At 33.7% G+C, this 13,242-nt stretch overlaps 1 protein-coding gene across 1 annotated transcript; it reads left to right on the forward strand.

Annotated features, from left to right (window-relative positions):
* LOC128041772 (uncharacterized) lies at positions 1-519 on the forward strand. The gene is made up of 2 exons (XM_052632090.1): positions 1-216; positions 310-519. Exons 1-2 carry the CDS (start codon positions 1-3, stop codon positions 517-519), a joined length of 426 nt encoding a protein of 141 aa, XP_052488050.1.
* Positions 520-13,242: the final 12,723 nt, after the last annotated feature.

Below are 13,242 nucleotides of genomic sequence, written 5' to 3' on the forward strand. Positions count from 1 at the left end.
ATGGACCTAATAGAGTTACCTTTTGATGAATATGATTTGATTCTAGGAATGGATTGGCTCGTAAAGTATCAAGTCAGTTTAGATTGTGTATCTCAAAGAGTTACTCTGAGGACAGATGAGAATAACAAGGTTTTGATGGTTGGTAAGCATCGAGATTACCTTTCCAATACAATCTCTGCCATGGTAGCTGATAAGCTAGTCCAAAAAGGGTGCGAGGTATACCTTACTTTCGTATCCGATTCTGTTCCTACAAAGCTTTCTGTAGCAGATATTTACACTGTGAGAGACTTCTTAAATGTCTTTCCTTAGAAATTACTCGGAATACCTTCAGATAAAAACGTTAAATTCGACATCAATTTGTTATCGGGTGTGTCCATTGCACCGTACCACATGGCACCGAAGGAACTTGCGAAGCTAAAAGCTGAACTCCAGAAACTTCTTGATAGAGGGTTCATCCAACCGAGTGTGTCTCCGTGGGGGCATCAGTACTATTTGTTAAGAAAAAGGATGGATCGCTAAGAATGTGTATAGTTTACCGACAGTTGAACAAGTTGACGGTAAAGAATAAGTACCCGCTACTAAGGATCGACAACTTATTCAACCAGTTCCATAGGGTATCTATTTTATCTAAGATCGATCTCCATTCTAGTTATCATCAAGTCAAGGTTAAAGAGACTGATGTGTACAAGACCGCCTTCAGAATTCATTATGAACACTACGTGTAACACCCCTTACCTGTGTTCCTTACCGAAACAGAGTATGAGGTATTACTAGAACTCAAACACTTATAATTTTTTTTATAAAAATTTCGGCAGCATTTCTAATTATTTTTACATAAAACCCCCTGCAAATTTCCAAAGACAATTTCAAACAACTTCAATATCTCCAATCAATTATAGTTATATATTCAGACATAATTTATCCATTAATAAACACCAACATATTAAACCGAACAATACTATATATATACATATTTATACAACATTACATAAAGTTGTCTATACATGCCATGTTTCAACAGTGTTGATTGCCAAAATACCCAAAAAGTTGATGATAGTGTGGATGATTATCTGACGTCGTCCAAGTTCCGAACTGGCTGATGTCACTATAATCAGGAAAAAAAATATAAAAACGAGTAAGCATATAGCTTAGTAAGTAAACATATGACAAATAAATAAGTTTCTCACAAGATTACAAAATAACATAATTTTTATCACACATAGATTTCAATGTTTGTTCAATTTCTAGCAAACTATTTTTCTGCGTCACTGTCACCAATTTATTTTTATCTGGAGCTACAGGGCTCAAAATTAAGTTCTATAAATTTTCTCTGAAACTAGACTCATATATATTTCTACCATAAAATTTCTAGAAATTTTGGCTTAGCAAATTAGTACAGTTTATTCTTTAAACTTGCCCCTGTATCACTGCCCGACAGTTCTGACCTCTCTTTACTAAAATTTACTTTTCTCCCTGTACAAAATTCAAACAATGTTTTCGTTTCTTTCTATTAAAAATATACTCACTAAGGAATTCAAGAATGTAAATTTCAAGCCATAATTATTTTTCTAAAATTTTTTGTGAATTTCCAAAGTTGGAACAGGGGATTTCGAAATCAATCCAACCCTATCTCAATAAAATTTAAATATCCCCAAATATACAACTCCTTTACTTGCTCTGTTTCTTTCATATGAAAATAGACTCATTCAGCTTCAATTTCATATATTATTTAGGCTCTAATTCATTTTCCACCATTTATGGTGATTTTTTCAAATTTTCCCAATTGTTGTTATACAAAACAATTTTATATTTAAATTTGCTCTTTTGAAGTTTTGGTATTTCCTTCCACCTTACACATGGGTTGATTAAGTGTCAAACCCAATATTTCTCACATAACATTGTCCACCATATATATATATATATATATATATATATATATATATATATATATATATATATATATATATATATATTCACCTATTCACCTTTCAAATTTTCCCATTGAACACTCGGAATGTTATCCGTTATCGGTGGATTCAGCACTTAGCAACCACCAGTGATTCGGGGAATCAGCACTTAGCAACCCCTTTCACATTCAATGATACGGTGGAATCAGCACTTAGCAACCCTTTCACATTTAAGATACGGTGGGATCAACATTTAGCAACCACCAATGAATCGGGGAATCAGCACTTAGCAACCCCTTGGGGGAATCAGCACTTAGCAACCCCCTTCACATTTAAAATACGGTGGAATCAACACTTAGCAACCACCAATGAATCGGGGAATCAGCACTTAGCAACCCCTTGGCCGAATCAGCACTTAGCAACCCCCTTCACATTTAAAATACTCCGGCCTATTCCGAGTGTTCAACCGAAAACAGTGTTTTTCAACATTTTACCACCTTTCCTAACTTAACCACGATTTTTAGTATCTATGCCAAGTATTTATTCTATGTTCAATTAAATCCCAACATATATTGAATAATATCAAAATAATACATTAATTCACATGTTTACTTACCTCGGTGCAAAATATTGAAATTTTGCAATTTACTCCACCATCTTCTCTTTTTCCCGTTTGAGGTAGCCTTCTCATCTTTCTTGATCTATAATAGCAAATTTAACTCATTTAATGTTCACATTTAATAAAATAGTACTCCACCCAACCTTTTGAAAAATTACAATTCTGCCCCCAAACTTTTGCATATTTACAATTTTGTTCCTAAGCTCGGAAAGTAAACTTCATCTCTTATTCTTATGTTTTATGACATGCTGAACATTTTTCCCTTCTATGAAAACATCAAATTCTCACTCTAACACACACTTTTGAACATTAGGTATTTTTACCGATTATGTCGATTTACCCGTTTTCGTTTAAAATCGCTTAGCAAAAGTTGTTTAACATAACTTATAGCTTCATATTCCACCATAAAATAGCAAAATAAACACTTTTCACCTATGGGTATTTTTCCAAATATAAACCCTAACATGAATTAACGGTAGAATAAGCTAAATCGAGCTACGAGGATTTCAAAAATGCGAAGAACATTAAAAACGGGGCTAGGATGCACTTACAATGAGCTTGAGAAAGTGAAGAAACCCTAGCTATGGTGTCCTCCAAGTTTTGGCAGCAACTTAATGAAGATGGACACCATTTTTCCATCTTTTTCCCATTTTAATTCTATGTATTTACTAATGACCAAAATACCCTTAGTTAAAAAAATCTATTTCATTAATTCTATGCCCATTTTTGTCCATCAATTAACTAACGGTCTAATTACCATCTAAGGACCCCCAATTTATAATTTCATAACAATTAGACATTTCTAACATGTAGAACTTAACTTTTACACTTTTTACAATTTAGTCCTTTTGACTAAATTAAGTGCCCAAACGTCGAAATTTTCGAACGAAATTTTTACGAAATTTTTCTGTGAAATTGTAAATCATAAAAATATAATAACAATAATATTTTCCCTCGTCGGATTTGTGGTCCCGAAACTACTGTTCCGACTAGGCCCAGAATCGGGCTATTACACTATGAGTTCCTGGTGATGCCTTTTGGGTTGACAAATACCTCGGTAGTATTCATGGACTTAATGAATTGGGTGTTCCAACCATTTTTGGATCAATTTGTAGTTTTCTTTATCAACGACATACTGATTTATTCCAAGACTGATTCATGTGGTGACTACTGAAAGGATCTAGGTATATCCCAAGAAAATAAAAGTTGCAGTTGAATGGAAACAACCGAGAAATGTTTTTGAGCTTCGAAATTTCCTGGACTTGGCAGGTTACTACCGAAGGTTTGTCGAGGGATTCTCTCTAATTGCATCACATCTGACGAAGCTACTGCGTAAGAACTCTCCGTTTGTATAGTCTGAGGAATAGCAGTCTAGTTTCGAAAAGCTCAAGTATGTTCTATCGCAAGCTTCTATTCTAGTTTAACCTAAATCGAGGTGGGAGTTTGTGATTTTCAGTAATGAGTTGCATGTTGGTCTAGGATGTGATTTGATATAAGACGGTAAAGTGATAGCTTACATGTCGTGAGCTTACATGTCGTGACAAATTAAGACACATGAGGGTAATTACCCTACACACGATCTTGAGTTGGCTGCAGTCGTGTTTGCTCTAAAGATTTGGAGGCATTACCTGTATGGTGAAAGGTGCATTATCTGCACTGATCACAAGAGTCTCAAGTGCTTGTTAACTCAAAAGGAGTTAAATCTTAGGCAGTGTAGGTGGGTTGAATTACTTAAAGATTATGACTGTGTTTTAGAGTATCATCTTGGTAAGGCTAATGTGGTAGCCGATGCTCTTAGTTGTAGAGCGATGACTGACCTGAGAGTGATGTTTGCTCGTCTGAGTTTAGCTGAGGATGGAGAACTATTAGTTCAATTGTAGGTTAAATCAACGTAGGTCGAACAGATTCAGGTTAAATAGTTAAGTGATAAGTCTCTAGTTTAGTGACTGCAATAGATTGACTCGGGTGAAACTTCAGATTTTAGCTTGAATAGTGACAAAGTTTTGTGTTTCAGGGGTCAAATTTGTGTGTCTAATGATAAAGAGCTAAGGCGACCGATTCTACAAGAGGCGCATAGTAGCCCTTACGCTATGCATCTTGTTGAAAATAAAATGTATCAAGACCTCCTAGAACTTTATTGGTGGCCTGGCCTAAAATGTGAAGTGGTTACCTTTATATTACACTATCTAACGTGTCAAAAGGTAAAGGCCAAACATCAGTTGCCCTCAGGATTGCTTCAGCCAATTAAAATCCCTTTATGGAACTGGAAATGTGTAATGATGGATTTTGATAGTGGGTTGCCTCTAACCCTAACTAAGAAAGATTCAGTTTTGGTCATCATTGATCAATTGACCAAATCCGTTCATTTTATTCCTATCAGAACAAATTACTTACTGCAGAAGCTTGTCAAACTGTATATTGCTAAAATCGTAAGACTGCATAGGATTCCAGTCTCGATCATTTCTAATAGAGATCCATGTTCACGTTCCAGTTTTAGAAGAAGCTTCATGAGACTTTAGGCACCCGACTTGATTTTAATAATGCGTATCACCCTTAGACCGATGGACAGTCTGAGTGAGTTATTCAAATCTTGGAGGATATGCTTCGAGGTCGTGTAATAGATTTTCGGGGTAGCTGGGAAGATTACTTACCATTGGCTGAGTTTGTGTACAATAATAGATTCCAATTTAGTATTCAAATGGCACCTTATGAGGCTCTGTATGGTCGTAAATACCGTACTCTCTGTGTTGGACTGAGTTAAGTGAACGTCAGGTTTTGGGTCCGGATCTAGTTTCTAAAATTGATAATAATGTCAAGTTAATTCGAGATCGTCTTAAAGTCTCTTCTGATCGACAGAAATCTTATGTTGATTTAAAGAGAAAAGATATTGAATTTTCTATAGGTAATCAGGTGTTCCTAAATGTGTCACTGTGGAAAAAGGTCTTTCGATTTGGATGTAAGGGCAAGTTGAGCCTGAGGTTCATTGGACCATACCGTATCCTGAAACGTGTCGGACCTGTTGCTTATTAATTAGAATTAGCGCCGGAGTTAGAGCAAATTCATGACGTGTTCTACATCTCGATGCTGAAACAGTATCGATCTAATCCGTTACACATTGTTCTGATTGAGGAAACTAAGGTACAACTAGACTTAACTTTTGAGGAGGAACCTATTCAGATTCTATATTGTGACGTTAAGGTATTAAGGAAGAAAACTGTTCCTCTAATTAAGGTTTTGTGACAAAATCATGGCACTAAAGAAGTCACTTGGGAACTTGAAGATTTGATTCGACGTCAATACCTATATCTATTTAAGTCAAGTAAATTTCGAGGCCGAAATTTCTTTTAGGGGGGAGAATTGTAACGTTCTAGAAATTTGATTACTTAATTGTGGGATTCTATAGTAATTAAATTTTTATATCTATGGTTGTGTGCTTTGCTTATGTGTTCAAGGTCAGGACTTCGAGTCGTGTCTTTAGAAATTTTGTTAATTTAATTTTAATTAATCTCTGCTTTTGGGTCGTTGACTTAAATTTAATTCTGTGTAAACTTGTGCCAAGAATGAGCCTGCTGGTTCACTGGTTAAGCATATGTCTACTCTTTGGTCTTGTGTTTGAGTCTCTGCAAAAGCAAAGCAGGGATGTAGTTTGCTGCTTTGCAGAATTAGTTTTGGTTATCTATTTCTTTTAAAAGTAATTATTTTAGTTTTATTTTTCCTTTCTTTTTTTATCGTTTCTCTTTCGTTCCTTTTTCTTTTTTCTTTTTTTCTTCATTTTTTCTTTTCTTTTCTTCTTTTTTCTTCCTTGGATTATTGTGATAATGTCGATGTGTGATCGGGTAAGTACGTACTTCACTGTTGCTAATTCATAGGTTAATTACATATATTTTTTACTTGTAGAACTTCTGTCAATCAGTTGTTTCATTTGCTTTTGTCGGTATTGCTCAACTCAATTTGTTTCAACTTACTTTTAAGCGACTGTTTGGTTTCTTTTTAGGCGAGGATATCGAAAGCAGCAATCCTCAGCGTAATAACTCGAGTAATTGTTGTTGATTCTATCGGTAAGTATGGTTTCATTGATGGTTTGCTTCAAAACTTTTGACATAGTTATTCTACGCGTAATTAGGTATTGTTGTCAATTAAATTCTTTTATTGAGTTATTGAATGGTCGTCTTAGGCTTCGGGAGTCTTCTACGTTGCTCCTACTTCAGAATTACTACAAGTTTGAGTTTTTATGAATTTTGGACACCGAAAACCATGGTTGTTGACGCCACACAGTCGTGTGCCAGGCTGTGTGTTAGGCCATGTAACACACTATCTACCAATTCGAGCCACACGGGCAACGGACACGGACGTTTATCCAGGTCGTGTGTCCAGGCTGTGTGTGGTTAAGTTAGTGCAGGGTTCACACAGGACAAGGACACGGGCGTGTGTCTAGGTCGTGTAACTCACTAAATATAAGATAAGGGTTACACGAGTTAGGGACACGGGTGTGTGTTCAAGCCGTGTGAGATACATGGGTGGGCTCATAGGTGTGTGCTAGGCCATGTAGAACCATGCGGCGTGTGGATAAAGTCTAGAATTTACCTCTAAGGCCACAAGTGCCATGTAACGTGAATGTAGGCCTTCCGTAGTGTATTTATAATCTGAATTGGATTGTATGAGAACTATCTGATGCTCTGAGACTGAGGTATTCATTGTATAAATGTATATTAATTACGGTAACTATCGATAATACTAATTTGTATCACCTAACTATGAATTGAATCTGAATGACTATGTATATACTCTTGACATTGGTAATCTGCATTTGCATTGGATGGGAATTATGTAAAAAAGGAGGTAATTTGTTCTGAATCAGTGGCTAAGCCACGATTTATATATAAATCTAGTGTTTTATCGCGATTTGATTTGGCAACTAATCTGCATCTCACTGAACGTGTCGGACCGACACTATATGGTGTGTAGGGCTGGATGGGTATTAAATGCCCCTAATGGTGTGTTGGGATGGTCGGAGAAGGTGTGTAGCGGATAGGGGTGGGTAGGAATAACTACATATGTTTCTGATCTGGTCTGTATCTGAACTAGAATTGTTCTGCCATATAACTGATACGTTAAATCTGTACTGGATATTTTTTAATTCTGATTGGAACTCAAGATTCGATAATTCATTTTTATAGTTGTGCTTCTGATTGAATCTATGTTAGTTATACACTGAGTCCCCTACTCATTTTGTTGTTGATTGAGTTTCAGGTAACTCACAGGCTTGATCGGGTCGGCGTAATGGGAGCTCGGTCAATCTGCCTTATCACCATTTATCTATTATATTATGTAGTTTTAGTATTTCGTAGTACTATAAATTTTCTAAGATTGTTGAACTATCAGTTGAATTTTATAGTTGTTATAATTTGTCAAATAGTTTTAATTGTACTTGTAAAAGCTGGTTTTGTTATAATTTTAGTGTAACTCTTCGGACTTGGTCTAGAAGCCTAGGTCGGGTTTGGGGTGTTACAGACTTACTGAATGATTTTGTTGTAATGACGTAAATTCTCATCGTATGATAAAGGTTTGCGCGTGGACCAAGATCAAGTTGTAAAGTCACGGGAAAATCCTACTCAAACTAGGGACACTCGGATCTGAAACGAAAACAGAAGATTAACTTTAGAATTAACAAATCTGAAACGAAACACCCAAAACAAGAAAGAATCAGCCAAGAGTCAAAACACTTATTAATAACGTTGATTGGAAGCAAAGAAAATGAGATCTAACTTCAATGAAGACTCCCACGCTGAATTTGACAAAGAAAACACCAAAATAGAAAGTTAAACTCAACAGATCAAGAAAACCAAATTGATGTAAAATTAGGATAATTGGACGGTAAGAAAGACTAAAAATTCTGAATAAGAATGTTTCTTGCTGCCAAAGAACGTTGCAAAACCGATTCTTGAGGCTTGGAAGGGCTGAAAATGCAACAAGAACAATTAACCCCAATTAATCAATAATTCAGCACCAACAAGAATAATAAAAGAAGAACAAATAGCAAAAACGATAAAGAAAGTCCTAAGAAGCCTTGAAATCAAGAAAGATTTCACAACTCCCTTCAAACGGCTCTAATCTTCCCTCCAATGTAAAAACATGACAAGAAGAAGGTTGAAGATGGCTCCCACAATCAAAAAGATTGTTAAAACTACTTCTAAAGAAAACTCAAGAGAGAATTCTTGGAGAAACTCAAAGGGAGTTTTCACTCCACAAAAAATCTCAATTCAATGCCTCCTCTATAAGGGTGGCTGACCAAGCCATATATATAGACCTCCTAACTACTTTCCTAGCCCTACTAGGAAAATTTTAAAAAAAGCCCAAATTGTTGCCTTTCAAGGGAATTTCGTCCAAGGCCTTTAAATGGGCCTCTTGGACTGAATTCTTACATAGAAATTTGTTCATAAAGTCTAAAAATTAAAACTAAGTATTTAAAGAATTAAAATTTTACCAATTGGGCCACTTTGACAATTTGGCATGATTTTTAACTAAGTCTAATTTAAACTTCTTGGTTGGGCTTGGAACATCTTATTGGGTCGTATCTTCAAGAACTTGGGCTTGTAATCCGTTTTCTCCCGAAATTGGTTCGTTGATGCTTGTAACTGAGATCCAATGCGCCTTAGCTGCAAGATTCAGTTTCTTGGACCAAGATTTCCAAGATTTGAAATTTTAATTTTCTTGATTCTTGAAATCGCTCAAAACAGCAAAATTGGACCAAGATTCGGATTCTTGAAAACAAGAAAGTGAATCTTGATTTTTTTCCTTTGTATACACATCTAAGGCCTTGCTAATGAAGTCTTGAACGGTTCCATTTAGTTTCATACGCATTTGCCTAGCCTTTGACCTCGTTATTGGTCCTTGTGGTAATTTGAGCCCATCACGTTCTTGAGCTTGAGTTGGGCCTTTGTGACTCGTATCATCGTACCTTGACCTTGGCCCAACCTTGTCACGATGTGGATCCCTTGTTGCAATAACGTACAAACAACATCGCAATGTCACAAGTTGATTCTACAAAAATAACTCACAAAACTTGAAATTTTTAAAACAACACCAAATCAAGCTACATGCATCCTCAAAATGACCAAATTAACAATACTCAGACTCTTTGCAATGTCGACACTACATTCATAACATATCTACACCAAATTCCATTCAATAACATTATCATTCTCAATAGCATTCAATCAATTCAAGGCCTAACCTTATCCCTATAGTATTTGACCACATGAACAATATCCTAAAGATTCCAAATGCACTCTTAGCATACAAGCATTCCACCCAATTATCATATGCACTTTAAATCTTAGTCTCAAGGAAAATATGGCATTCTACCACTCACATACACAATTTTTTTAACCAACTTAAAGTCATCAATCATAGTAAATTTAATCTCCCATATGTATACCTACTAACATATAATACATCATCAAATTCCATCACATACCATTTACCATCCGTTCAATTTATTAAGTATACTTGCCTAATTCACACATCAAGAACACCATGATTCATCTACATAGTTCATACCATTAGCAAAAATCATGCCATCATATATATATACGTGATACTTCGAAATTCCAAGACAACATTCAGATTTAATATTGTATACTCATAAGGCTCCCTTAGGTACATATCATTAACTAACAAAAGACATCACCAACTTGTTAAGTCCAGGATCACAATTGGATGTTGATATTGATAGACGAATACATTCAAAATCTAACTTGCTCATGAAAAATAAAACCGTACGTTAAGTATGAGCTCAGTGTTGTTTCTGTAATAGCCCGATTTTGACCCAAATCGGAACAGTGGTTTCAGGACCACAAATTCGAATTAAAAAAATATTTTAATATTATTTTCTGTGTTTATTATGTGTGAATTTGATTGTGTGAAATTTCTGTGTTTTAATTTCACTGTTTAAGTGTCTGATTTAATAAAAGGGTTTAATCGCGTAAAATAAAAATTTAAGGGTTAAATCTAAAAGTACCTAAATGTTATTGTCTTTTTAAATGGGAGGATTTATGATGCTATAAGACCAAAAGTTAGATAGTGGGTGGCATTTGACAAGAGTAACCTTAATATATATGTTAGACAAAATTATTAGTAAAAGGTTAATATAGTAATAAGGTAAATATTAACTTTATAATAAAATTAAGTTATGAAAAGATGAATGTGTTCATCTTTTGTTAGCGAATATTGAAAAGGAAAGAAACATACATGGCTTTTAAGTTTGGTACTTCTTTAGCTTAGGTAAGGTATGTTTTGATTTCGATTTTGATGATTTTACGTTTTTGTAATCGTTGTTTCGTGTTCTATTTAGCCCATGCTTTAATTTTAGAATTTGAAGGAGATTTTGAGATAAGCCATTGATGAATACTTGAGCATTATGATAGTTAATGATGAAATATGATGATATGTGATAGATTATAATGTTTGTTTTTGAATTTTGATGAATTTGATTATTTTGGGTTAATTTGTAAGAAAATATTAAATTGAGGGACTAGAATGTGAAATAAATGACATGCAAGGGCCTATTTGAGTCTAGGGAATATTCGGCCAAATTACATAGTGATTAATTTGGAATATTTTGTGTTTTGTGCAATTTGGACTAAATTGTAAAAATGTTAAATATCAGGGGCAAAATGATAAATTACCCATTTTTGTCTTTTTGGACAGAATTGAATGAAATTATGTTTGAATGAGTTAAATTTGAATGTGTATAGATCAAGAATTAAAAAAATCGGACTTGGATCGGGGGAAAAATAAAGTCGTCGATTAATTGTTTCGTTCCGGTTTATCGCTGTTCGAGGTAAGTTTATAAGCAATTAGATGTTAAAATTTCTGAATGAATGTTAATGACATATATGCTGAAATGAAATATGCAATTATATATATATAGCTAAATGCGTTTTAGTTCGGAAAGTAAAAATAGACGTGAATGCGATTTATCGATATTTGGCACTAAGTGTGCGACTATGGAATAGCTATGGCTATATGAACGGCACTACGTGTGCGAAATTAAAATAATGATGTTGGATAATGGGCACTAAGTGTGCGAAATTAAAATGATGATGTTGTATAACGGGCACTAAGTATGCGATCTGAGAAACAACTTGGTTAGATGAGAAAGAGCACTAATTGTGCAACTTCATTATGGCCTCGATCAATTATTTAGTACATGATAGTACAAGTATACAATGGATGAATAATACTTGATATCAAGGTAATTAGGTTATTTCAATTGTGAAGAGAAAAATTTATACGAGGTAAATGAGAGTATATGATTATATGAAAGTTTATATTCGCCAAATGGTAACTATATAGGATTTTATAATTATGTTTTATATACATTTATTTATGAATGAGTACATTTGGTAAAGATAGGGTATATGAATTGAATATGAGAATAACTATGTTATTGTTTAAAGACCTATTCGCCAAGTGAAATTAGTTCATGGTTTCATATTTGATATTTAAGTTTTGCAAGCTCGAATATGTATATATACGAATATGATTGCATTATTTGATTTTATTATTGAATTGTTAATGTCATTGAATTGTTTAATTTCTTATAACTTACTAAGCTAAGTTAGCTTACAATGTGTTGGATAATTGTTTTGATGTATAGATTTTGGTGATCGCTACGTGTTCGGGATCGTCATTAAGCTCATCACACTATCGATATCTTTTGGTATTTTGCTAAATTTTGAATTTGGTCATATGGCATATATAGACTAGTTGTGGATTTTAGCTTAATTTGATAGTGTGGGTGTATTAAAGCCATGCGAAAATGGCTTAATATCCTGTTTTGTTTGTTTTGGATTGGATTATGAATCATACATGACTTGATAAAAGTTTAGTATTTTATGAGTAATATTTCACATGTGAATATTATGTGTGGTTTATTTGGTTGGTATCAAAGTGAATATATTATATGATCTATAATAAATGTAATTTTAAAAGAAAATATAAAAGAATGTTAATGTCTATGTACATGTTTGTGGTTGTTTATTTTGTTTGATAGGTTAAAGAGATTACCAAGAATTATAAAAGTGATATTTGTTTTGTATCTTGGATTAATAAAGTAATGAAATAGAATATGGAATTAGGAAGTGAATTATGTTAAGTATTTGTGAATATGCATGAAAATAGTTATTTCGTTTATATCTTTGTTAAAATGGTATATGGTTTGATGTTTAAACATTGGCTTTTGTTTCCTAATTTGATTAGTAAAAATAGGTTGTTTTGACGTTTAATGTAATAAAATAAATTATGCACTTATAATAAGACGTGAATTTTGGTTGTATAATTAGAACATGTATATTTGTTTTACATTTGGGAATAAATTGATTTGGTTACGAGGAGAAGCTAATTACCTAATACACGTTAAATTATTTTGGACATTTTTTAAAGAGATGTATGTGCGGTTTGACATTAGTATGTATAAAATACTTTTATTGTATAATTTAATTTTGGTCAATAATACTTGGCTAATCATAAATTCAAATTATATGGAATTTTATTTGGCTATTATGTGCTTGTATATTCTTTTCGAATGGGTGAATTGACAAATTTAGTAACTCTGTGACTTGATTATTATAACGTAATTAGTTACTCTATTTTATTTAAATAGGCTTGGTCATAATAATATAAAATGCTATTGATTAAATATTTTATGTGCAA

This window comes from Gossypium raimondii, chromosome 6 (genome assembly GCF_025698545.1).
Source record: "Gossypium raimondii isolate GPD5lz chromosome 6, ASM2569854v1, whole genome shotgun sequence".
NCBI classification, from domain to species: domain Eukaryota; kingdom Viridiplantae; phylum Streptophyta; class Magnoliopsida; order Malvales; family Malvaceae; genus Gossypium; species Gossypium raimondii.

Coding starts and splice junctions, on each gene's coding strand:
- LOC128041772 (XM_052632090.1), top strand. CDS start 1: ATGGACCTAATAGAGTTACCTTTTGATGAATATGATTTGATTCTAGGA. Junction 217..309: donor TAGTCCAAAAAGGGTGCGAG/GTATACCTTACT, acceptor GTCTTTCCTTAG/AAATTACTCGGAATACCTTC.